Source organism: Capsicum annuum, chromosome 2 (assembly GCF_002878395.1).
Source record: "Capsicum annuum cultivar UCD-10X-F1 chromosome 2, UCD10Xv1.1, whole genome shotgun sequence".
Classification (NCBI taxonomy): Eukaryota; Viridiplantae; Streptophyta; class Magnoliopsida; order Solanales; family Solanaceae; genus Capsicum; species Capsicum annuum.
In genome coordinates, this window is record NC_061112.1 from 123,625,284 (window position 1) to 123,650,987 (window position 25,704).

Below are 25,704 nucleotides of genomic sequence, written 5' to 3' on the forward strand. Positions count from 1 at the left end.
GGTTTCAGTTACTATTGAACCTCCTCTATTCATTGGTGGTGTTTTAAACATCTCAATAGCATAGAGATACTTGCAGCCTGTGATAGGTAGGTATTACTTATTGTATTCAACAAATCTATCTGAGACCTCAAAGATATCGCCAGCCTAACAACTACAGGGCCATCCCAGAGTATTATTCTGCGTGCTTTACAAGGTCACTTATCGTGGAAATAAAAAGCATCGTCCGGGCCAATGGAAAGTTAATGTTCAGCATTTCTTAAGAACGAAAGATAAAAGACACCCGAGAACCTTTATATGTACGAAGCAAAATAATTGATTAGTCATATCTCTATATCTTTGAAAGTTTTGAATCACATTTGACAGAAGAATGCCGCCAACATTTTCAAATTTAACATATTTCTGTCATATTAACAAGGGTACAGAATCTGAATTTAACAATGTAGGAGGAGCTCAGTGAAATACTTAACCCTCAGCCAAACTCCATGTATGATTTCACGTCTAGAGAGAAGTAGTATGCCAAAATTGTCCACAAGCCACAGCATAAACCAGATCCGGTTAGATGTTAAAACTGTTCATCATCATCATATATCTTCTTTGTCTCATGCCGGCAGTTGAAGCTTGGCATTATTTTTCCAGCTGTAAAACAAATTTACTACCAGTTTGTTTACGACATCAAGGAGGAGCCACTTCAGGAAGCTTAAAAAAAATTGTTACCTGATGAAGTAGTAATAAAAGAAATCTGCATAAAGGGCTGTCTGGACAAGACCGGAGACGCAAGCTACAAAAAGAAGAGAAAAATTCAACTTCAAAGAACCATTACAAATAATTTCAAACAAACAGCGTTGGTTGTACTTCCAATAACTTACAAATCCATCTAGTGAAATGCTGCTCCGTCAGATAGCGGTAAATCCAGTTTAAGATGTAAAATGCACGGTAGGCGCTGTGATCGCATAAAAACCAGCATGTCAGTAACAATACCCAATCAATCCTAACTATCTGACTGCGACCTTGTTCAAAAGACATTATTCAACTAGAAAGGAACATATGTCACACGTACATAATTTAAGAACTTCTAATTGTTAGATTATAATATCACAGGCCAGAAAAACAAAACCAAGAGAGATGATAAAAACGGGTAGACAGTGAGAGGGTGGTGTGAGAAAGAGGTTTTCCCTTGTCTTGCAGTGACGTGGCTAGTAAAGTGCTATCACAAAAAATAGTTTCCATGGCTCAACTCAAGAAACCATTTAAATGAAAGACCTCATTATTTCTGTAGCTTTACGCTGTACTTGCTGCCGTTCTGAAATAACCGCATTCTATTTTGTAAGTGTAGCTACTACGCGAACATATATGACATGATTTAATGAATCTGAATATCTCTTCACTGCAATCAAGCTATAGATAAGATTTTCTTTAAAGTCACAGCACGGGCACTCAACTCAGATAAGGAACCATTCATTGTGTAGTATGTACACCTTATTATGGAGATGCTCATGGCAAGCAATCACAAGAGAGGGAACGTTAGCGCAAAGCAACCATATAAAGCCTAGACCAAATTTAAAACACAACAAATTCTCAATGCTTGATCAGAATCATTTCATAGGGAACACACAACAACAATGGCATCAAAGTTAAAAGATGCTTCTGCAAAAAACAAAGGCATCTCCTCTACCAGCAATAGTTCCTGTATTGCTCTCTAGGTACGTCCTCAAATGACAGTGTATTGACTGCCAAAGGAGGCTCAAGATTTTAAGTGCCAACAAGCTAAGTACATTTAAAGTACCTCAATCTAATGCCTAATAATAGTAAGAAAATTTCAGAATCTTCGTAGCAAATCAAGTTATGACTACATAAGATCCTTGAAACTGAAGAATGTCATTTGAAACTCAATACATATGGCAGATTTATTCGTCTAGAAATTTGGCAGCAATCACTCTGAATTCTGAAATTAGCCATAATAATGGAAGGATTGATGTAGATAAGAAGCTAACAAAATTCACTGAATTAACTGGCCAAGTTAGTTATCACGACAACCTATGAAAAGACTATTCAGAGGTGAAGTCTTCAAAGATTGTCCAAGTGTTGACACCAAATTCGCATGCAAAACTGACTGTGATAGTAGTTGAATTGTGGTGGAAGAAGGATAATTGAAGTCGGGGATGGATTTTGTACGTAATGTTGTAATCTGTTTGGTGGACATCTATGGGGGATGTCATGCAAAAGTTGCCTGGCAGCACAGAAATTGAAAGGTGGAAAATACACATTAAGAACTGCAGTAGAGATGAATATCAAAGAAAGGAACCACATTCGCTTTCTGTTCTGAGTTCACATCATCAACCAAAGCACAAAGCATCGAAACTGGAGTATGGTACTAAAGATTAGGATTTCCTGGTGAACTTACGATCATATTAATGTAATACTTTGTGGCTTTTGAAGAGTGAAGACAAATGGTTCAACTGGACAAGTCTTCAGGCGTGACAGGAACACCCTCTACCACCTTTTCTCTTCAGTATTGTATATAACTATGGACAAAGGTTGGATGAGAAGTTCAAAGGGGGAACAGAAATGAATAATACAGTCACTATCTCAAAGTTCCTCTATGTTGACTCAATTTTTTGTTGGAACAGAGGATAGAAGGCAAGATAACTGTAAGACACGAGATATATTATTGGTTTTGTGGCAGTTTGTGATCTACATAAACCCGGCAAAGAGTCACCATTTCCTCATTCTTGGAAGGATGTTGGGATATAGAGATGAAGCTTTTCCAGCAGCATGCATGAGACTTCTCTTTTACGGGCAAGCTACAGAATGCCTCAAAGTGGCAGGAGGTTAGTCAGAAGTTTGGAGAACAATTAGCCACTTGAAAGAAACATTAACAATCTATGTGTTAAAAGGCAGAACCTCGTAATGTGTACTTGAGTGCATCCTAGTCTATGGAATGTCCCTATACCTCATAGCCCATTCCATCAAAAGTGTAAAAGGCAGTTGGATAGAATTAGGAGAGCCTTCGGATGTAACTCTGGAAAGAAAAAATTCACTAGTGAAATAGACAACAGTGAATTGTTATTGGTAACTGTAAAAACTTGAGGCTGCATAATAGAAACCCCTATTATTGACATGGTTGAGCACAGTTAGTAATGAACAAGAAGAACATGACGAATGCCATCGAAGGCAATGGAAAGCTCTTGGTTCAAAAATCCAATATCATCAGCTCATTGCTATGCAATGAAATAAGTATCTAGGAATTCAATGTCAGAAAGAATGTCGAGGTAGATGATGGTGAAAAAAATATAAGATGGTGGCAAGATGGTGGGAGGTGTGATATTAGTGAACAGATCCAGAATCGACTCATTGATTTGCAATATGAATACATATAAGAAATTTATAGGATGATTTTCTTCCAAGATGAATCTTAAGGTAGGTGATGGAAAAAAGATTAGGTGGTGGCAAGATGCTTGACCTGGATTCCCTGAAGGAGGTAATTCCTATATCTATAGACCTTTTGCCACATTTTGTTGGAGCAACAAAAGCTTGATGCAAAAATATACAGAAAATCTCAGATCCAAGAAGAACTGCCAGCACAATAGGTTTTGCAAGAATTGCCATGGACTGTGAGATCTGCAGATGAGCTTGGCTCTTTTAATAAGTGAGAGGTGGAGGGGCTAACTTCAGAATCTAATTCACTGCTTTGAAGAACAGAAGACTTTTCAGTCAAGTAAATTGTCAAAGCCAAACAATAATCACTCACTGGGGCAAAGAAAAAGCTTAAGAAAAGCAAAAGCACCTCCAAAAAATGGCATGTTTTGTCTTATAGCTGTGTATAAAGCGAACCTAACTAGGATAACCTGCAGAGTAAGGAAATCTTACTTGCAATAATGTTACGCGTGAAAAGGATTCTCAAGACCTAAGACATCTTCTTTTGTATTCTACTGTAGATGGAGATCTGGAGCATGTTCCTAAATCTATTTCAAGTTCGGTGATTAAAAATAGTTCTGAAGAACACTTCTATACGCTGAAGAAGACAGAAACTAGAAAGACATTAAGATGGAATACAGTTCCATCATGCATCGTTTGGTTTATGGCAAGAGAAAACCAATGCTTTGAAGGAAGATAAATGTACCACATCGTTTCAAGTTCAAATGTTTACAATCATTTGTAAATGATATTGATTTGTGGATGAACTTCATTAATTCCTTGCACAGTTAAACCTGAGACCAGTCTTTTCTAGATTTATGTAAAATACCAGCACCATATTGGCATTATTTCGCAAGCAAATTTGCATTATTTATGAAACAAATAAATGGTGAATTGTCAAATTTCAGCTATGAGTGATAATAGAACTCAGATTTAAAAAACAGATACGGCCAGATCAAAACAAAATTTCTACAATTTTCGACATATGCTGCAAAACAATGTCCTTTCAGAAAGTGGCCAGATTTACTGGAGAGGAAGCATACCCAAGGAAGAACACATATTGTCCAGTCAGATTATCAACATTTCCACTTCTTTGCAAGAGCACCAACTGGGGAAGGATGGCAACTGCCTCTAGGTATATTGAGAAAGCCCAGAACACCTGGAAAAACATTATGTGTAGCACCAACAGTGTTAACAGGGAGCAAACAAATATAGATTCGAGAATCAAGGCTATCTCAGAAAAGGAAAAGGAAAACAAGTAACACAATCTCTGCAACAGGATCTTCGCAGAAATTCTAATCAGCCATCTAGAGAATTGAATGTGGCAGCTTATTAGAAGAGCACAACCCTCCTCTTCACTTCCTCCCCTCCCCCACAAAATAAAAAGAGAAACTCAAATCATTAACCATATAAACTGATGGGTCTGACTATAAGGATACCGTGAACACTGAAACATCTCAGTTATCTTTTTTGTCTCTTAATGTACCAGGGTAATGGATGAACCTCATATTTTAAACAGCCAAGACAGACATCAATAGCTGGAGATGACCAATGGGGTAGGGGAACCAAGAACGAAAATATATGATGACATTGCAAATAATATAGACAAGAAGATGTCTTTACTCGTGCAAATTGTAGTGAAGCATAATATGAGCAACTCAAAATAGTCAAAAACCTGCACAAGAAACCAAGCCCATACACATGGAGAGTTTCAATGGTCTTGAAGGTTATAGAGGATAAGAATAGCCCAGTGGGAAAAGAAGTTCGAGCGGTTCAGCTGACTTTTAAGTTTTAATAGGGGAAAGTAGCCTAAGTCAAATATAAAATAGACAAGATCAAACTTCAGCCATAACTTTGTTGGCCCTCGAAATGAATAAGTCATCATAATTACAGTTTTAAATACAAAAGACACTTAGCAGGCAACTAAATACAACTGCAACTACAGCAATTATTCATGAAGGTGGCGCAGGCTGATTCTGATGCTAACAGCCTGATTAGTTAAGGGAGATCAATCAATTCACATGACTGCAAACATATCATCTTTAACATATTGGGGTGCTGACCATATATTGTCAGCGTAAAAGGGTTTATATCTTGTTGTGGGAACTCCTCAGCAGGTGTAAAATCCTTCATAGCTTGTCATGAAAGAGGCCATCAAAAATTGAGTCACCTCAAGAGGATCTGTACAAGCACTATTTCAAGGGTTGCTATAAACATGTACATGCAGAGTACCATGTGAGTAATAAAGCAGAGAAACATTTTACGGTGTTCATTCACCAATTATGGACTGACTTTGCGAGAATGCTCATATTGTTGGTTTCATGTCAAAATAAAATAGGATAGCTATGTAGGCAGCCAGCCAGCAGAAAACTAGCAATTTGCAATGTAATTTTATAATGCAGAATGCATCTACGTACCCACCTAGCCACACATTACATCAGCACTCAGGTATTTGAGATGAGATTAAATGGAGTGACATGGCAAATGATAATTCATATAGCCGACCAGAACTACCTAACGATAAAGCATAGATGTAGTATTCAAGTTCACCATTCATGGACTCGAAACAACACAACATTTCTATAATGAAATTCACTATTTCACTGTAGCCAGCCAATTGAAATTCTAAAGATATGGTTGTTGCAAGCACCAACAGGATGTCATGTTTGCCAAGATCAACTTCACATAAGTCACCATCTAACATTTAAAAATTAAGTGACAATAAGCATGATTATCAATGTTGGAATAATCCACATGAAATACTAGTACATTTAGAAATCACTAACCTCTTGAACGGTAAACTTCTCATGAAGAACAAGTGCCAAAATGGCACATGCCGCCACAAGAATCCAATAACGGAAAGTGTCTAGCTCACGGTCATATGAACGCCTGACAACCCGATGGTACCGCATACACCAGACAATTGCCAAAGAGCTCCCAATAAAAACCACTTTCATCACAGAGTTGTAAAGAGAGATGAAGTCTGTGAACAAATCCAGATAACGAGCCAAGAACACAATAGCATATAACTCTTGTGTCTTCAATGATATTCCTGAATACAGCAAAGAATCTCAATGCCAACTATTTTCCAGCTACACGTCATTCAGATTTCAGCACAAAGTATACTTCAAGCTACAGGATGCTGCAAGAATTGCATATGTTTTATTTGATATTAAATAAATAGATCACGTCATTCTTTATACCAACTGGTCTTCTGTTAATTGCCTATCACACATCAGTGCGAATACCAATGTGCTATGGTTTTCCTTATTTGTAGTTTAAGTCCTAACATACCATACTTATCTGGTATTGTTGATTTACTTTTATAGACAACATCCTGTACAATCGAACATGTTAACATATGTCTTTTCATATTCTCAAATTACTCACAATGCCACTGATTTCACAAATGTCCTACAAGAATCCAGACATCTACTTAATATGTGGCATGAAGTTAACCTACTTAAAAGCTCCAAGGCTCAAAGAGATTTCAAAAAATTATTTTCATAGATGTCCTCAGCTGAAACAAAAAAGAATGCTCGCTTGTTGCAATCTCTCAGTAGGTCCAATAACGTTCTGTCCTGTGTCCTAGGAGTTTCAGGAATTAGTGTAATGTAACTACTTCCTTATAAATAATGTATACTGTGCATTGCCCGATTCACTAGCTAGCACATAAATGAAATATCGCGCTAATTTCTCTGATTTAGTTCTGAATGCATACAAAATCATGAGACATAACTTGCAATTTAATCCAGTATATGCTCAATTTACGAGCCAATTAGATACAGTCATTCACGTATAAAGCAAAACTACTCATTCAGGTTTCAACACGAACAAAAGCCGATGAAGTTATTGAAAACAGAACCGTAAGGTTCCCCGATTCACCTTCTAATGAAAAACTATTATTACATGCTAGAAAATTTACTCAGATTCTACGAGCTACATACATAGAGGAACTGATTATATACCTGAGCATGATTTGGTAGCGTAGATTTTGAGAAGGAGAACTAAGACACTAATCAAATGTGTCATATCCCCGGCCAGTCTGAAGATATTCATGATTGCGTTGTATTACAGCCCTAGATTATTCTAGATTTAACTCAATTTTCTGGAGAAATTGATGAAGATTTGGGGTTAATCGGGTTCGATTGCGGGTAATCGCTTGGAAGTTTTTGAGAGTAGAGTGTAGAAATGAAATGGAACTGGAGTTATGGAATTTGTTTTTGGGTTCAGAAATTCTGAAACGAGAACAAGGGAATTAATTTTATTTTATTTTTTTGGGGTTAAGCGGCTTGAGATACACGTGTCAGTGTCAAACGTCCACGAGGCATGTGTGTAGAAAACGACGTAATCTTTTACTCCCTCCGTTTAATTTATGAAATCAAGAATACTAGTCATGATTATATAAATTGTACTGTAGTATAATTCTTAAATTTGTGTTTTGAAAATTTTTTTGAATGTATCTAATAAATATTTTTTTTAAATAGATATCAAGTCGATAAAAGTCATATAAAAATAAAACAAAGAAAGTACTATTTATTATGTTTTTAGGACACATTTGACGATAAAAATACAATTAATTTTTTGAAAAAGTTTTTTAAAAATTATTTAGTCATACAATTAGTAATTTTTGACAATTAAATCACTGTTCATATCGAAAATTCTCATACTTTAATCATACATACCACAATAATAATATCTAATATATTTCACAAGATCGAATTTAAAAAGGGTAAAGTATACAAAATTCATATTATTATTTCAGAATTGAGATGGAGATATTATTTTTGAAAACCTCTTGACTCTTCAAGCATAGATAGATTATGTTATATATAGACTATTTAGATGTTTGTACATGCAATTTTATCTCGTAATTTAGATCATGAAATCAGTGTTTAAGCATGCAATTTCATATGATGATTTCAAATCATGAGATAAAATTCTTATTTTAAAAAAAAAATCTTGATATGAAATTTTTATATCATGATTTGAAATTTTTCAAATAAAAAAATGAACCCACAAATTTATGCTTTGTAAGAAAAGATCCCATAATTTATATTTATCAATCATTTATTTCATACATGAACAAAATTTATACTTTTACATTTTTAAATACATGTCACAATTTCGGGTTGCATGGTCATTAAGAAAAATATTACTAAAAGATAATTTGACTAGCTTACTCTTATTTAATCATCTCTACTTAATATTTTTCTATTTTGTATCATATTATTACCTCTACATATTTATAATTAAGAATAACATGTAAACAAACACTAATTATGTTTTAATTTTTTTAAAATGACAAGTATTATGATATATTTGTTTTTAGTGAGCATGACAAGTATTCAGGAACGAGAGTAGTATAACTCTTATTAATCTTATTCTTTTAGTGAAATAAAGTTTGACAATAAATATTGACATTTTTTAAGAATAGATTTATAATAGTGTATTAGACTTTTGTTGTTAATTTTCATTTATTTGGTAAGATTGTATAAAGAATCAAAACAATTCAAATATTTCTTAAAAGTTTGTATGATTTTTATGTCTATAAGAATATACAACTTAAAAAGTTTAAATTGCATGTCCACATAAAACTTCAACCTCATCTTATATGAATTCATTTCACATGGCCAAACAGGTTCTATATAAGAGAAACATGATTTAATTCATCCATCTCAAGTTATTAATTTTTCAGCAACGCGATATTTAATTTGCAAACAGAAAATACAAATTTTTATTTTCTTTGTTACACTTACATTATCTTAAATTCTAAAAATACAATACGAATATGATCCACATTTTAAAATATCCGCATACAATCTATCATTATAACTTAACAAACAAAGGATCTAAAAACTACACGATCTAAAATGGAGCCTCTGTGGAAAATTGTTGTAACAACTGACTATGGAAAATGATTCTTTGTGAATAAAATGAGTGCATGAAATTTATATGAAGAATGATCCAAACATTTGGAGACATGTAGCTCCTCTCGACAACATTTGGTACTAGAAAAAAAACAATGCACTGAAAAAGCAAATGGTGAATTGGTATGATCAGTTTAGATATGTCGTCACAATTGATAAAGTTTATTTCATTACACGTATTTGTTATTTAAATCTCATGGGTGAACATGCTAAATTTGACATTGTAGTTCTTATTTGAAATTTAGTGGTTCACCTAAGGCGTAACTTTATCATGTGATTAGCTGTTTAAGGTAGATCAATAGACAAGACTACAAAGGTTGAATATATCAGTTATTGTATTGCATGTTGCTTATGTGACCGTCAGGCTATGAAAATTAGTAGTTACTGTTAATTTATGAACTGTAGCCGAAATAGACAATTAAGAGCAGAATTGCACCAGTTGACTAATATACAGATTCAGGCAGGTGAGGCAACATAAATCTTAGAGAGCATCAAGAGAAATTTAAAAACATTTAAGAAAAAAGTTGTTGCAGTGCTTTAGGGTGCTTTGTTCTATCATATTTGGAGGGCTAAAAACTAAAAATAGTTTAGAGGAACTATATTGCAGGTCAACAAACATAGCTGTATGGATAAAGAGGGAAATCATATTGTCAGCAATAAAATTTTACTAAATTTAAATCCGTACAAAATTTGAATAATATTACATTTAAAATATATTAGTCCCAAATAAATATTGTGGATTAATATAATTAGATTAATCATTTAAGTTCAAACATGCATGAATTTAATTAAAGTCCAATTGTTATTTTGGGCTACAAAAGACTAAGCCCATTTTATCAAGCCCAAGATGTCATCATATTCTAGAGGCCCAATTCAGTGTCACGTGTCAAATAACATGACATGCCAAGTCAAGTGAATGAGCCAATGGAACCATGCTACGTGTCAAAATGATGCAGTAAATTAAAAGCCCATAAGAAATGTCATGTCACTTAAATGTGATTGGTCAAAGGAAGTTCATATTTATCATGACTCTTTACTTCCTACAACTATAAGTAGGGACCTCATAGACCAACAAGTTTAACAAGAAGCAAGAGAGAACTCGTGGATCAAAACAACAGATTTCTCTACAGGTTCAAGAACAAGTCCAAGCTTCAAGATCAAGACTACAAGATTCAAGAACAAGCTCAACGGCCCTTGAATTCAAGTACAAGTTGAGATCAAGTTCATCAAGTCTTCAACGGCCCTTGAATTCAAGTACAAGTTGAGATCAAGTTCATCGGCCCTTGAATTCAAGTACAAGTTGAGATCAAGTTCATCAAGTCTTCAAATCAAGTTTTAGTTGTTTTAGTTCAAGATCAAGACCGTAAGATTCAAGAACAGGCTACCAAGCCCGATCAAATCCGTCAAGTTCAAGTTAAAGTTCAAGATCAAGCTCGAAACCCTTGAATTTATATTTGAAAAGGCGAATCAGAGAATTCATAGAGATTGTAACACTCGTATTGAAATCAATAAATCGATTGTTGCAGTATTTTTCTTGTCTCGATTATTATTTTCGGTCTCGAGAATTTTATTTTCCACACATATATAAAAGTGAACTGCTTAGTACTTTAAAAAAAAAAATTGAATAGGTTACTTGTTTCTTTTCATTGATTGTATGTAGCTATAGCTAGTTGGATGCTTTTTTACTCAACAATGAGTACGTCGTTGAAGTACTCTTTAGGCGTCTGGTGTTTCTTCATATAGTAGCGAAAAAAAAAAAGAGAAAGCGACAATGCTTATTTTCTGCTCAAGTGTACAAAATTCAATACAATTTATATATGAGATAACAGCTCGACCTTAACATAATATTTATTTGTTTATTTATTCTTATTATATGGAGAGGAAGACAAAAGGAAAATAGTGAAAATTTCAATTTACGTCTTAAAATATTCAATTGAAAAGCTGAATCAAATTAAAATATACTATCTAATTGATTTTGTATTCAGCAAGAAAAAGTCGAACTAAACTAAAATATAAATATGCTTAATTTTACATGTAATTGGTAATTTATTTGCTTTTTCTTCAAGAATTACTCAAAACATATTTATAATTCTTACTTGGAATAACTTTATCTTGTTGCTTCTTTTTATTACATCACATTCATTCACACATCAAAATTTATTAAATTAATATTTTCAAATTTTGAGATAGTATTTTATCGATAATTTTTGAGTAAAGCATCTGGTATACTCTAAATTCTGATCGAATTTACTACGATAAACTTCAACTTCCATGAGATTCTATTATCTCTAAATTAAATTTTAAGTAACGTATTTTTGTTCATTTTTTTTGTTGATGTGACACTTTTTTAATTGAAGTGACACTTTTAGTGGGGATCCTATTTTTATATAATAAATGTATTATATTAATATAAAAGTGTGAAAAAACATATGAAGATTGACTTGAAGAGGTAATAGAAATCATCTAAAGTTAGAGTGTATCGTAGCAATTTTGATCATAATTCAAAGATGTACTAGATACTTGTTATAAAACAAGAAAGAATAAAGAAGAAGAGTAGAGAGAATAGAGAGAGTAATTGTTATTTCTTCTCTTGAGGGATGATTTATAATGAAGGAAGTCATTCTATTTATAGGGAGAATTTGCCCTAGTTTCACACTAAAAGACAAATACATCAAATCCTGATAGACATCAAATAGATCTTGATAGACATTCACTATAATTGATATATATCATAACACTCCCCCCTGAATGTCTAACAATACGCATATAGGTTGCCTCATTAAAAACCTTACAAGGAAAACCCAGTGGGACAAAACCTCGTAAGGGAAAAAGAGTACAGCGCGTATTAGCACCCCCTAATAAGAACATCCTTGAACCTTTGCATTTCGATCTTGTGCACCATCTTCTTGAAAGTTGCAGTTGGAAGAGACTTGGTGAATAAATCAGCCACATTGTCACTTGAACGAATCTGTTGTACGTCAATATCACTATTCTTTTGGAGCTCGTGTGTATAGAAGAGCTTTGGCGAAATGTGCTTCGTTCTATCTCCTTCTATGAATCCACCTTTCAGTTGTGCTATGCATGCTGTATTATCTTCATATAAAATTGTGGGTACTTTGTCACATTTCAAGTCATATTTTTCTCGAATGAGATGTATTATGGACCTCAACTACACACACTCTCGGCTTGCTTCATGAGTAGCTATAATCTCAGCGTGATTCGATGAAGTGGCTACGATAGACTGCTTTGTTGATCTCCAAGATATGGCAGCACCCCCACGTATGAATACATAGTCTATTTGAGACCGAGCTTTATGCGGGTCGGATAAGTATCCAGCATCAGCATAACCAACAAGATCAAAATTACAATCTTTAAAATAAAATAAGCCCATATCGGTAGTCCCCTTTAGATACCGTAATATGTGTTTGATCCCATTCCAATGTCTCCTAGTAAGAGGAGAACTATACCTTGCTAGCAAATTTACTGAAAAGGTAATATCAGTCCTTGTAGTATTTGCAAGATACATTAGTGCACCAATTGCACTAAGATATAGTATTTCAGGACCAAGGAATTCCTCATTCTTTTCTTGAGGTCGAAATAGATCCTTATCCACGTCAAGTGATCAAACAACTATCGGAGTACTTAATGGATGTGCTGCATCCATATAGAATCGTTTCAACACCTTTTCTGCGTAGGCAGATTGATGGACAAAGATACCGTTTGTCAAATGCTCAATTTGCAAACCAAGGCATAACTTTGTCTTTCCTAGATCTTTCATCTCAAACTCTTTCTTTAGGTAATCAATTGCCTTTTGAAGCTCTATTGGCGTTCCAATAAGGTTTATGTCATCGACATAGACAACAAGTATAACAAACTCCAACGTTGTTTTCTTTATGAAAACACATGGGCAAATTTCATCATTCGTATAACCTTCTTTAGATAAATATTCACTAAGACGGTTATACCACATGCGACCAGATTGCTTCAAACCATACAATGATCTTTGCAATCTAATGGAATACATTTCCCGAGGCTTTGAACTATATGTTTTCGGTATTTTAAATTCTTCAAAAATTTTCATGTATATCTCATTATCAAGTGATCCATATAGATAGGTTGTTACCACATCCATCAAATGCATTTCAAGTCTCTCATGGATAGTGAAACTAATAAGATAACGCAATGTTATTGCATCCATAACTGGTGAATATGTTTCATCATAATCGACACCGGGCCGTTGTGAAAATCCTTGTGCAACAAGGCGTACTTTATATCTTTGTATTTCATTTTTTATTTCTTTTTCGCACAAAGATCCATTTATAGCCAACAGGCTTAACACTATTAGGTGTTTGAGCTATGAGTCCAAAAACTTCACGTTTGGCGAGCGAATTCAAGTCAGATTGAATTACTTCTTGCCATTTTGGCCAGTCATTTCTTTGTTGACATTCTGTGACATATCGAGGTTCAAGATCCTCGCTATCTTGCATGATTTTCGTTGCAATATTATATGCAAAGACATGATCCACTACTATTTCAGATCGATTCAGATTAGTTTCAACATCACTTGAATTTATGGATAGTTCCTCATTTTCTTGAGTCTCAGGCTCATTGATTCCCTCGGGGATATCAACATTTCTCAAATCTTGAACTTTCGTATGTGGATCTTTCGTAGTGTCATCTTGACCATTTGTTTTTCTTTTTCTAGGATTTCGATCCTTAGAACCTAATGGCCTGCCACGTTTCAAGCGTGTTTTAGATTCATTAGCTATGACACTAGTGGATGGTCCTTCAGGGACATCAATTCGAATTGGGGCATTCTCTACAGAAATATGTGATTTAGTGATCCTTTTCAAATCTATAAATGCGTCCAGCATTTGATTTGTAATTCTCTGCAGATGAATAATCTTTTGTGCTTCTTGCTCACAAATAGAAGCACGTGGATAAAGATGAGATAGTGATGAATTTTTCTACAAAATTTCTCTTTTGATGTCACTATCTTCTCTCTCTAATTTTGGAAAAAAGTATCTCATCAAACCAACAATCTGCAAATCGAGCAGTGAACATATCTCCCATTAATGGTTCAAGATAGCGAATAATGGAGGGTGATTCAAACCCAACATAAATTCCTAACCTTCTTTGGGGGCTCATCTTGGTGCGGTTTGGTGGTGCTATCGATACATAAACACCGCACCCAAAAAATCTCAGATGAGATATATTAGGCTCTTAACCCAAAATCAATTGCAACGGAAAAAATTTATGATAATTTATCGGTCTAAGACGAATAAGTGTTGCAGCATGCAAAATTGCATGACCCCAAACAGAAGTGAGCAACTTAGTTTTCATTAGTAATGGTCTTGCTATCAACTGCAGACGTTTAATTAATGACTCAGCAAGGCCATTTTAGTGTGAACATGGGGTACAAGATGTTCCACTCTTATCGCGATCTATAAGCAATAGTCATTAAATATTTGGGATGAAAATTCTGCAGCATTACCAAGGCGAATAGGCTTGATTTGATTATCAGGAAATTGTGCCCATAATCGTATTATTTGTGCCAACAATTTTGTAAATTTCAAGTTGCGAGATGATAAAAGACACACATGAGACCATCTAGAAGAAGCATCTATTAAGACCATGAAGTATCTAAACGACCCACTTGGTGGGTGAATTGGTCCACAAATGTCCCCATGTATGCGTTCCAAGAACGCGGGGGACTCAATCCCAACTTTTGTTGGCGATGGTTTCACAATCAACTTGCCTTGATAACAAACATGAAATGAAAATTCACCATTCGAAAGAACCTTCAAGTTCTTTAATGAATGCCCATTTGAATTTTCTATTATTCGTCTCATCATTATTGATCCTCGATGTCCCAGACGATCATGCCAAAGTACAAAAGTATTGGAATCAATAAACTTTCGATTTACTATGTAATGTGCTTCAATTGCACAAATCTTTGTCCAATACAGGCCAGAAGACAAAGCAGGGAACTTTTCAATAACACATGTCTGCCCAGAGACATTCTTGGTGATACCAATATATTCAAGATTCATTTCATCAAATGTCTTGATATGATAACCATTTTCACGGATATCTTTAAAACCCATCAAGTTTCTTCGAGACTTGGGAGAGAACATAGCATTATTTATGATGAGTTTAGTTTCCTTGGGCAAGATTATAATGGTTTTTCCGAAGCCTTCAATCAAATCAACACTACTAAAAATTATAGTAACATTAATCTTGTCCATGTTTAGATGTGAGAAGTATTTCTTGTCTTTGAATATCGTATGTGTAGTGTCAGAATCAATCAAACAAATATCTTCTTGAAAATTATTCATATCTTTATATAAAATAACATGCACCAAATAAAATATATATTAAATCTTTGTACAACGTAAAAACTTATAATATAAAAAAATTATTAATCACACTTTAACTAAGTATTCAAAAAAAAAATATCCAATTAGTATGAGATGATATTGTAATCGTATTACGATATGAGAATATAAAAATATTATTATATTACATAATCATATGAGAATATTATTATATTAAAGAATGTTAATATAAAGAATACATTAGTGAATGCAATCTTAATCATATTGTTTGCACAATATTGTAAAGAATGATAATTTTACATTGTAATGAATGCAAAGCAAGCACTCCACATATTGTTTTCATGGGAAAAGTAAACCTCTGTACTATCATTTTTTTTTATAAATAATGATAAAATTAAAATTCAATTCAATCAATAATAAACAACAATAATATAATTGAACTAATCAATATTAATCAAAAACTAATACTGATGCAAATAACTACTTTTACATGATTCTTTATTCACTAACTATTATCAATAAAAATAAAACAAAATTAAAAATCATTCATTCTTTTATGTTTACGGAACCATCACCAATCAAGTGATCAATCTTTCCTTCAGGGTGCTCGAAAAAGTCTGCTACATCCAAACATGTGATGTCAACATTATTTTCAGAGAGAAAGTTAGCCTCGGGATTTCTCTCTTTCTTCTTTAGTGATGCTTGATAAAGATCAACCAAGTGCTTGAGAGCATGACAATCATGTGGATAATGTTCTTTTTCGCCACATCGAAAACAAGTAACTGCTTCACGTTTCTCATCTTTTCTCTTTTTGTTTGATGAATTATTAACACCCGGAACAGGGTTTCTTTCTTGGTCATCACGACCACGACCAGAGCCGCGACCTTTTTCACGCCTAGCATGGTGAGCGTGCACATCATTCACCTCAGAGAATGATGCAGATGTCGCGCCCCAAAATCCCATCGGGCCGGACTGGCACCCGAAGCCGAGAAGGCCCGGGAGAACCCATTCAAATACCTGTACTTTCACTTACATGTCACCAAAAATTTAGACAGCACTTCGTTGCATATAGAAGGGTCTAATTACCTGTATCAGCACAACACACACAAATATATATATATATATATAATACTTGGCAGTCGGGGCCACCACATATACAAATATAACATCACTATATAAACTTCCACGACTTTACCTTTCCTTATGTCTACAAAGCCTCTAGGATGTACATGACATAACTAGGGTCGGGACAAACCCCCGCCCACACATGACTCCTGTACAATAACAAAACATACGGGACCAACTCGGAAAGCTTCGAAGCAAACTGGAGCTCACCAACAATAGCTGTATGACCTGGCTCCTATCTATGCTGTGAATGAGCTGAAGCACCTGTGCCTGCAGCATGAAATGCAGGTCCCCGTGGGGGACGTCAGTACGAAATATGTACTGAGTATGTAAAGTTGTAGATAATCACATATGATATAGGAGCTCAATAGAAATCAGAAACAAGTGAATAAGTCGTAATAGGAGTGGACCACACTTACTAGAACTTGTGACAACCTGTACATTGTATTTATTCAATCACTTTACCTTCGTTCTTATCGTCTTTGTAATCATTACTGTGTTGTACTATGACCATTAGGCTGCCTCCAGTACATATCAACTGGGATCGACCCATGCTAGGCTTATGCCCCTGGGATACCACCCATAAACACATAAATAGGGATCGACCCATGCTAGGCTTATGCCCCTGGGATACCACCCGATAAGAGAGAACTCCCATCACTTAGTTCAATTAATCTTTGAGATTGTTATTTCGGTCGCCACCACATTTTTGATACTTTGAAACAATGATATATCAATAGGAACCAAGTAATAGACCTTCTATACAATAACGATGTAATAAAGACTCATTGGTACATCAACAATGTGTTTCAGAATCATCAATATCACAACAATGAAATAAGAGCCTTTTGGTATATCAATGAAACATTTTGACACTTTATAGGATGGAAACAACTTCGTAGGTAATGTAGAACAATACATGTTTTTGGACAACCTCGGAATCTTACTTGATGGAACATTGGTGTTTTCATGACAAAGAACATTGTTAGAGTATGCTTTACATACCTCGTCGTAGATTCGGATACCAATTCAACACAACTTTCCGCCTTTACAAATCACTTATCTACAATGAAATATTTGGCATCTAGTATTAGCAACCCAACACCACAATTCTCTTCCATAATTCCATACAACCAATATTTGCAAAGCATTCCAAAAACCAACTTGAACAATAGGTTTATGTGTATATATATATATAATCACCATTTCAATACCACATCATCACACCAAATCCCTTCACAATTCAACATAATACAACCATGCACAAGAATAATCCAACATCATTTCCAATCATCTTTCAACAACAATCAAATAACACACTTCTTATGCTCACATGCATATATATACATATCCATATAAATAACACCAACATAATTTACATCCTTACCATAAAATGGCCCTTTTGATTTTGAAGTCCTGTTGGCACAAATAAGGGGTGCTTCTCGAAGCCCTCGAGACGGTGAACACAACTACGGAATCAATTTGGATTTTCTACGATTGAATCACAAGATAATTAGAGTTGAAATTTGGCTAGGGTTTCTTAGTCTTCAATAATGGATGATAAATAATGGATATGAGGCTAAGTATATGTATATAATGACCAATTTTCGTTCATGAGGTGATGGAAAATGACCATATTGCCCTTAAAATTTTAAGTAAATCCGAATCTGTCCATGGTGGACTGTTTTGACAAGCTAATGTAGATAGACCATAACTCTTTGCTCCGATATCGGATTTGGGTGAAATTGGTATAGTTGGAAATATAATTCAAAGGGCTTTCATTTCATATAAAGTAGGTCACCCAGTTCGTCCTGTACAAGGAGTTATGATCATTTGAAGTTGACCCTAAAAATCTGTTTTGAGAGGCTGAAGTAAAACGAGTATAACTCATTACTCAGATGTCGGATTTGGATGAAACCAATTGCATTGGAAAGAAGACTCAAAGATCTTTCTTTTCATAGGTGGCAGCTCTCCCAGTTCATTATATTAAGGGAGTTATGAGCGTTTAAAGTTGACCCCAAAAAACTGGCAGGCCTCAGTAGTTTGTGTGCAGGAAATTTTCCTGCACATTTACTATTCACCATATCCCGGCCACCGTTTTATAGTTTCGAACGTGCTCGATTATATCCAAAACTTATCCGTTTTTGGAAATCTTTATATCGTTGGAATGCTTATTCAATAACCTTCGTATGGAACCATCGACGGGCAAATTCCGGTATAAATAAAATAAAAAATTAATTCCATATAAATAAGACCAATACACGTACTTGAATATGCCAATACATGTACTTGAATACGGGGTGTTACAGCAGATCCAATTGGTCGGTTCTCATAATTTTTCATCAACAAATCATTATTTTGTTCAGCTACGAGAAGATGAGAACTCAGTTCAGTATACTTCTTGAAACTTTTTTTCTCGATATTGTTGCTGTAAGAGCACATTCGAGGCATGAAAAGTGGAGAGCGTCTTTTCCATCATATCGTTATCATTGACCGTCTCTCCACAAAGAAGAAATTCTGAACATGACAGAATTGTATTCATGAACAGACTTGTAGTCTTGAAATCTTAGATGCATCCACTCATATTGTGCTTTCGGGAGGATGACCATCTTTAAGTGGTCAAACCTTTCTTTTAGGCTATTCCACAATACGAGTGAATCCTTAGTAGTAAGGTACTCAATTTTCAGAACTTCGTCAAGATGAAGGTGCAAGAAAATCATAGCCTTAGCACGATTTTGACTAGATGTTGTGTTTTCATTCTTTATGGCGTCTCCAAGACCCATAGCATATAGGTGGATTTCAGCATCAACACCCATGAAATATAGTTCTTGCCCGAGCTTTGAAGGACAGCGAACTCACACTTCGTAAGATTGTTAGCCATATGAAAAAGGGAAGAAATAAAAAAAATAATACCTTAGCCTTAGCCTTCAAATTTGAGACGGTAGAGTATCGTGCTGATAACGTGTTATAAAACAAGAAAGAATAAAGAAGAAGAGTAGAGAAAATAGAGAAAGTAATTATTATTTCTTCAAACAAGAAAGAATAAAGAAGAAGAGTAGAGAAAATAGAGAAAGTAATTGTTATTTCTTCTCTTAAGGGATGATTTACAATGAAGGAAGTCCTTCTATTTATAGGGGAAATTTGCCCTAGTTTCACTCTGAAAGACAAATACATTAAATCCTAATAGACATTAAATAGATCATAATACCTTAGCCTTAGCCTTCAAATTTGAGACGGTAGAGTATCGTGCTGATAACGTGTTATAAAATAAGAAAGAATAAAGAAGAAGAGTAGAAAAAATAGAGAAAGTAATTGTTATTTCTTCTCTTAAGGGATGATTTACAATGAAAGAAGTTCTTCTATTTATAGGAGAAATTTACCCTAGTTTCACTCTAAAAGACAAATACACTAAATCCTAATAGACATCAAATAGATCTTGATAAACATTCATATATCATAACAATACTTATCTTATAGTAGTAATTTTTAAAATAAATAAGTACTATTTCATTTCTCACTGGCCAAAAATGGGGTTTGACTTATTCCATTTCCTTCACATTTTTTCTATATTGGCCCTTACTACATTACAACACAAACAGTGACCATTAAATCCGTTTCACTATCCACGTGTAACAATACCATTGGTTAAGCTTCGTGGCTTCGCATAGAAAGGTAATTGCCACGTTTCCATCACCAACTGCATTTTTGTAAATTGGCTCGAAATGAAGATATTTATTTATTTATTTCATTTAATTTATAATTTACTTTAATATCCAACTCGGCGTCCATCTCTGTAAGTAACTGCTGACGCTTGCACATAAATCCGTTAGATCCGCCTCTTCTCTCTCTATCCTGTCTCTCTCTCATGGTCAAAACCCTACAAATAGCAGCTTAGCTCGACGGAGAAATCGAGCGAATAATAGTCCACGGATATCTCCAAATCGTCGTCGACGCCGCTGTAAGTCACGCCTGATCGCTCTCCTGCATGTAGATTTTAGCATAATTGAGATTTACTTTTTTGATTTTGTTTGTGTATGGAGAAAATGAGATCATTTGTGTAAGAGATCTATAGATCGATAAACGGTGTGAAATTGGTAATATTTTGTGGAGCTGAGATTTGGATTTATAGATCTGATGAGTTTATTTAGCTCGAGATCTGTTTTGTGTCAAAGCTGTATGTGTGAATTCTGTGGAGTGCGAAATTCTGAATGTTTTTTGGCTATTTGATTTTGATTTAATGTGATCGTGAAAGGATCTAGATCGCGAAAGTATATTTTGTATGTCTTCGTTATGCCTTCATGATATCCAGTTAGAGATATGGCTTGATGGAAAGGATGAGGAAATGAACTTATTATTTATGTGATGTTCACTAATCGATCACGCACAATATTTGAATTGGTACATGAACAACAGAGCTGATGTTTTTGTCTCTGTATCGACATTAAGAAGGTACTATTGATTTAGAGCGCATGAATTATTTTGTATCTCCAAATTTTGTTTTCCTAATGGCATAAAAAAATTTAAACTTGATATAAGTATGGATTTTCAATAAAAATCTCTTGTCTATTTTAATTTTGTCAACAATTGTAAGTGATGTAAGCTTCCAAGAGAATTGTTGCACGGATATAATATTATTTGTATATTTAGTGGTTTAATTTATCCTATTATTAGCAGGAATCTGTTGGTTGATTGATATCTGTGATGCCCATATTTTTGACCTCTGGAATTGAGGGAGGTTGGGGGAATAAAACAATCTCATTTCGTCTCCATTGAAAAAAATGAATAAGCAATCTCATTTTGTTTACAGTTATCAGCTCTATTTGTATGCTTAGTTGTGTTCCTGTTTTGGGTGCCAAGCATGTCCTATGTGCTCTTAATGAGGAAATTAGTGGTTTACTCTTAATCACTGAATTTGAATGAATGATAACTTCTCATTGATTGGATTTCTGCTCTAAAATCTATCTTGAGATGTTAATACTGGTATTATTTCATCTGAAATTAATATTTCTTGCTAACTAGGTTCGTTAAAATTATGAACGACCACGAGTGAGTCCCACAATTAGAAGTTCTGAAGTTGACTATTTTTGTGTTCCCCTTTATTGTTTTGAAGATGTTAATTCTGGTATTATTTCATCTGAAATTGATATTTCTTGCTTAACTATGTTCATAAAAATAATGAACGACCACGAGTGAGTCCCACAATTAGAAGTTCTGAAGTTGAACATTTATGTGTTCCCCTTTATTGTTTTGAAGATGTTTGTACTTTTTACTGTTATATAATTGAGGCACTAGATCTTCCCCGCCATTTGTCTAATAGATCTTGTGTTTGGTTTTTCTTTTTCTGGTTTGTGCAGAGATAGGTCTGTTAATAGAGAACAATGGGAGGAGGATTCAGAGTGCTGCACCTTGTGAAACCATTTCTCTCTTTCCTACCAGAAGTTCAGAGTGCTGATAGGAAGGTTCAATTTAAAGAGAAGGTTATCTATACTGTAATTGCGCTTGGTATTTTTCTGGTTTGCAGTCAACTTCCTCTATATGGCATACACTCTACAACTGGCGCAGATCCTTTTTACTGGATGCGTGTCATTCTTGCCTCAAACCGTGGTACAGTCATGGAACTTGGAATTACTCCAATCGTGACTTCTGGAATGGTGATGCAATTGTTAGCTGGATCAAAAATCATTCAAGTGGACAACAATGTCCGTGAGGACCGAGCACTTCTGTAAGTTAATTCTTTTCCTAGATTTTATTTCTTTTATTTTATTTCTTTACTCTTTTAACGGCTATATGTAATTTGCATCAGTTTCATTTGGCTAGCTGTCTCTTGTTTTAATTCCATGTGCAGTGGTAATAGTAGGGTATTATTTGGAACTTATGAGGATGATGTGATCTGTATCTTTAATGTGGGAATCATTTTGCAGGACCTAGATTAGTTCTCTTGTTTTAATTCCATGTGCAGTGGTAATAGTAGGGTATTATTTGGAACTTATGAGGATGATGTGATCTGTATCTTTAATGTGGGAATCATTTTGCAGGACCTAGATTAGTTGTGTTATTTTGATTTGTTGAGACAACGTTCATGTTTTGAATTCTCCCTCTGTGCGATTACTCCCCTCACCCATATCCCCAAGAATGAGCTGTATCATTTTTGTACTTGTTACTCAGTTATCTAACAAATTTTTTTGTTCCTTCTATTAAGTAAATTTTTATGATGTTTCTATTAGCTGTTCTGTTTAATGAACTGCCTGATGTGCTCTCTTAACTAATTTATCCCATGCAGTAATGGTGCTCAAAAGTTGTTGGGTATCCTGATTGCTGTCGGTGAGGCAGTTGCTTATGTCCTGTCTGGGATGTACGGAAGTGTTAGCCAATTGGGTGTTGGAAATGCTATCCTTATTATCCTTCAACTCTGCTTTGCTGCTATCATTGTCATGTGCTTAGATGAACTTCTTCAGAAAGGATATGGTCTTGGCTCTGGAATTTCCTTGTTCATAGCTACCAATATCTGGTAAGTTTCGTACTGTCTGTCAAAAAATCTTGTTTTGAGTTTGTCATTACAACCTTGGAGCTTACGATTCCAAGTTGATTATATTTTCAGTGAAAGCATTATCTGGAAGGCGTTTAGTCCCACAACAATCAATACCGGGCGTGGTGCTGAATTTGAAGGTGCTATTATTGCCCTGTTCCATCTTACCATTACTAGATCAAATAAGATTGGTGCCCTGCGAGAGGCTTTCTACCGGCAAAGTCTCCCCAATGTTACAAATCTTCTTGCAACTGTGTTGATCTTCCTCATTGTTATCTACTTCCAAGGATTCCGCGTAGTTTTGCCAGTTAGATCTAAGAATGCCCGTGGACAGCAAGGTTCTTACCCAATCAAACTCTTCTACACCTCAAACATGCCTATTATTCTGCAGTCTGCACTTGTCTCCAACCTTTATTTCATCTCTCAGGTATCAATTTTAAAGTTTTTTGTTTATTGTGACAACTCGCTGTTTCCTGTTCCTAGAGCGTAACAATTTCCTTTTCTTCTTGCCCCTTCTCTTTTCTCTATGAATAGTTGCTCTACAGGAGATATGGTGGAAATTTCTTGGTGGATATGATAGGAACATGGAAAGAATCTGAATATTCTGGACAATCTGTTCCTGTTGCTGGTCTTGCTTACCTTGTTACTGCTCCATCAAGGTATTGTTCCCCTTCTCTTCAGATAATCAGTCACTATTTTTTGTAAAAGTTCGTCACAAGTCTAGGTTGAGCCCCATTTTTGTTCTTGCTTATTGTTTCTTCTTCAAATGCCATTGACTGTAATTTTTTATGTATTTCAGCTTGGCAGAAATGGTGTCACATCCATTCCATGCTCTTTTCTATATAGTGTTTATGTTGTCAGCCTGTGCCCTGTTCTCAAAGACTTGGATTGAAGTTTCTGGATCATCTGCTAGAGATGTTGCCAAGCAGCTTAAGGTAAATGATCTTGTATCCTTTGCTTTAGTTGTGTATACTTTCAGTCTCCCGTCCTATTTATTTGTTCCAAATTGATTTGGCAGTAAAATTATTTGAAATTTTACATGATCAAACTTCTAGTGTTTGTGCTTTGGTATGGATGTCAACCAGAATGATAACTTTTCCACTGGGGTTATAAGAAGGAGAAATATCTGCTATAGAGTATTTCTGAATTAACAAAAATTCTTTATTTCCAATTAAAAAAGGTTAAAAAAGACCACTGAGTGTTCTTTCCATTGTGCTGACTACCCATAAAATTCTACTAGTAATAAAAATTTATTACGGAAAACATTGGTTACCTTTTCCTCTGAAGGGAATATGTTGGTTCTTGGAGCTTGATTGCCTCGCGTGGCCCGTAGGTCATGAGATGCATAATAGTGGTTATGGTACAATTTCGGGATTATGTATTTCCAGCAACATTTGTTTTTTAAAAAATAGGTGTTAAACTTTTAAAAAAACAAATTCTACAAGTGATTTTTTGTTCTTGTTCTCAAAAAAACAGTCCAAGAAAACTGATTTGCTCAGATAATTTGCAACGCACCAGTTCTTCCAAAACCCAACTTAAACACAATGTTCTTTTCCCAATTAGCTAATACATTAAAACAAAACAAAATCATAAGAAATATTACAAGCATTTTCTTTGGCATTAATAATTATGTTATCTTCTTGATTTGTTATAGATGCATATGGCTCTCAAGAATACATCATTATGACGCTTCTAATTTTTATTGCTTTGCAGGAGCAACAAATGGTGATGCCTGGTCATCGTGATTCCAACTTGCAGAAGGAATTAAATCGTTACATACCTACTGCAGCTGCCTTTGGAGGAGTTTGCATTGGTGCATTGACAGTTTTGGCAGACTTGATGGGAGCGATTGGATCAGGAACTGGAATTCTTCTTGCAGTCACAATCATTTACCAGTATTTTGAGACATTTGAGAAGGAGAAGGCCACTGAATTGGGTATGTTTGGTTTGTAGGCTGTAGCATTTATGCTAGTTTATCCCCCTCTTTCAAGCCAAGAGAGCAATGTAGTGAACTTTGTTGGCTTCATATGGATAGATATTAAGCCCCAAGTTTTTTCTGTTAAATTTTGTAAGTTTTCTGTTTCAAACTGTGCCGATGAGCCTGAATGTTTACAAGACAAGACTAGGTTAATTTACAGAGATTCTCACAGAATTTTGCATTACGTTTCCATTTAGTTTTCCTTGCATAATGATGGTGATACAATCGTCATGCGTAAACAAGTTTTTGGCCCCTTGTATTTCGCTTATTGGTTTCTAGCCATGAAATTATGCCCTTCTATTTCTCCTATACTCCATGATGTGTTAGTGATGAAACTGGGAGGTGAGATAGCCATTTATCAATGAAACAACTAGCCTACTGGAGTGTATGAGC

The 25,704-nt window shown here is 34.8% G+C and overlaps 2 protein-coding genes across 4 annotated transcripts; one reads left to right on the plus strand and one right to left on the minus strand.

Annotated features, from left to right (window-relative positions):
- Nucleotides 1-295: 295 nt before the first annotated feature.
- Nucleotides 296-7,780, minus strand: LOC107859194 (ER lumen protein-retaining receptor A). 2 transcript variants are annotated; one of them, XM_016704111.2, is made up of 6 exons: nucleotides 7,383-7,780; nucleotides 6,201-6,466; nucleotides 4,458-4,573; nucleotides 867-940; nucleotides 715-778; nucleotides 296-636 (listed from the first exon to the last, which is right to left on the minus strand). In XM_016704111.2, the coding sequence occupies exons 1-6, from the start codon at nucleotides 7,471-7,473 to the stop codon at nucleotides 600-602; spliced, it is 648 nt and encodes a 215-aa protein (XP_016559597.1). In that variant the 5' UTR covers nucleotides 7,474-7,780; the 3' UTR covers nucleotides 296-599. The 2 variants fall into 2 exon arrangements, with proteins under 2 accessions (XP_016559597.1, XP_047262776.1); XM_047406820.1 differs by having other exon boundaries at nucleotides 6,201-6,556; nucleotides 7,383-7,675.
- Nucleotides 7,781-20,507: 12,727 nt separating this feature from the next.
- On the plus strand, nucleotides 20,508-25,492 carry LOC107859192 (protein transport protein Sec61 subunit alpha). 2 transcript variants are annotated; one of them, XM_047406822.1, is made up of 8 exons: nucleotides 20,579-20,765; nucleotides 22,162-22,284; nucleotides 22,370-22,529; nucleotides 23,088-23,315; nucleotides 23,406-23,760; nucleotides 23,868-23,992; nucleotides 24,133-24,268; nucleotides 25,047-25,492. In XM_047406822.1, exons 3-8 carry the CDS (start codon nucleotides 22,384-22,386, stop codon nucleotides 25,284-25,286), a joined length of 1,230 nt encoding a protein of 409 aa, XP_047262778.1. In that variant the 5' UTR covers nucleotides 20,579-20,765; nucleotides 22,162-22,284; nucleotides 22,370-22,383; the 3' UTR covers nucleotides 25,287-25,492. The 2 variants fall into 2 exon arrangements, with proteins under 2 accessions (XP_016559596.1, XP_047262778.1); XM_016704110.2 differs by having other exon boundaries at nucleotides 20,508-20,765; nucleotides 22,162-22,529.
- The last annotated feature ends 212 nt before the right edge of the window (nucleotides 25,493-25,704 follow it).

Bases quoted from the DNA above. Each gene is read 5' to 3' on its own strand.
- LOC107859192 (XM_016704110.2), top strand. From the start codon at position 22,186: ATGGGAGGAGGATTCAGAGTGCTGCACCTTGTGAAACCATTTCTCTCT. The intron at 22,530-23,087 runs GTAAGTTAATTC...TATCCCATGCAG, and splicing joins CGTGAGGACCGAGCACTTCT to TAATGGTGCTCAAAAGTTGT. The intron at 23,761-23,867 runs GTATCAATTTTA...CTCTATGAATAG, and splicing joins ACCTTTATTTCATCTCTCAG to TTGCTCTACAGGAGATATGG.
- LOC107859194 (XM_016704111.2), bottom strand. From the start codon at position 7,473: ATGAATATCTTCAGACTGGCCGGGGATATGACACATTTGATTAGTGTC. The intron at 6,467-7,382 runs GTATATAATCAG...TGCTGTATTCAG, and splicing joins CGCTACCAAATCATGCTCAG to GAATATCATTGAAGACACAA. The intron at 4,574-6,200 runs GTTAGTGATTTC...ATGTTTTTCCAG, and splicing joins AGAAGTTTACCGTTCAAGAG to GTGTTCTGGGCTTTCTCAAT.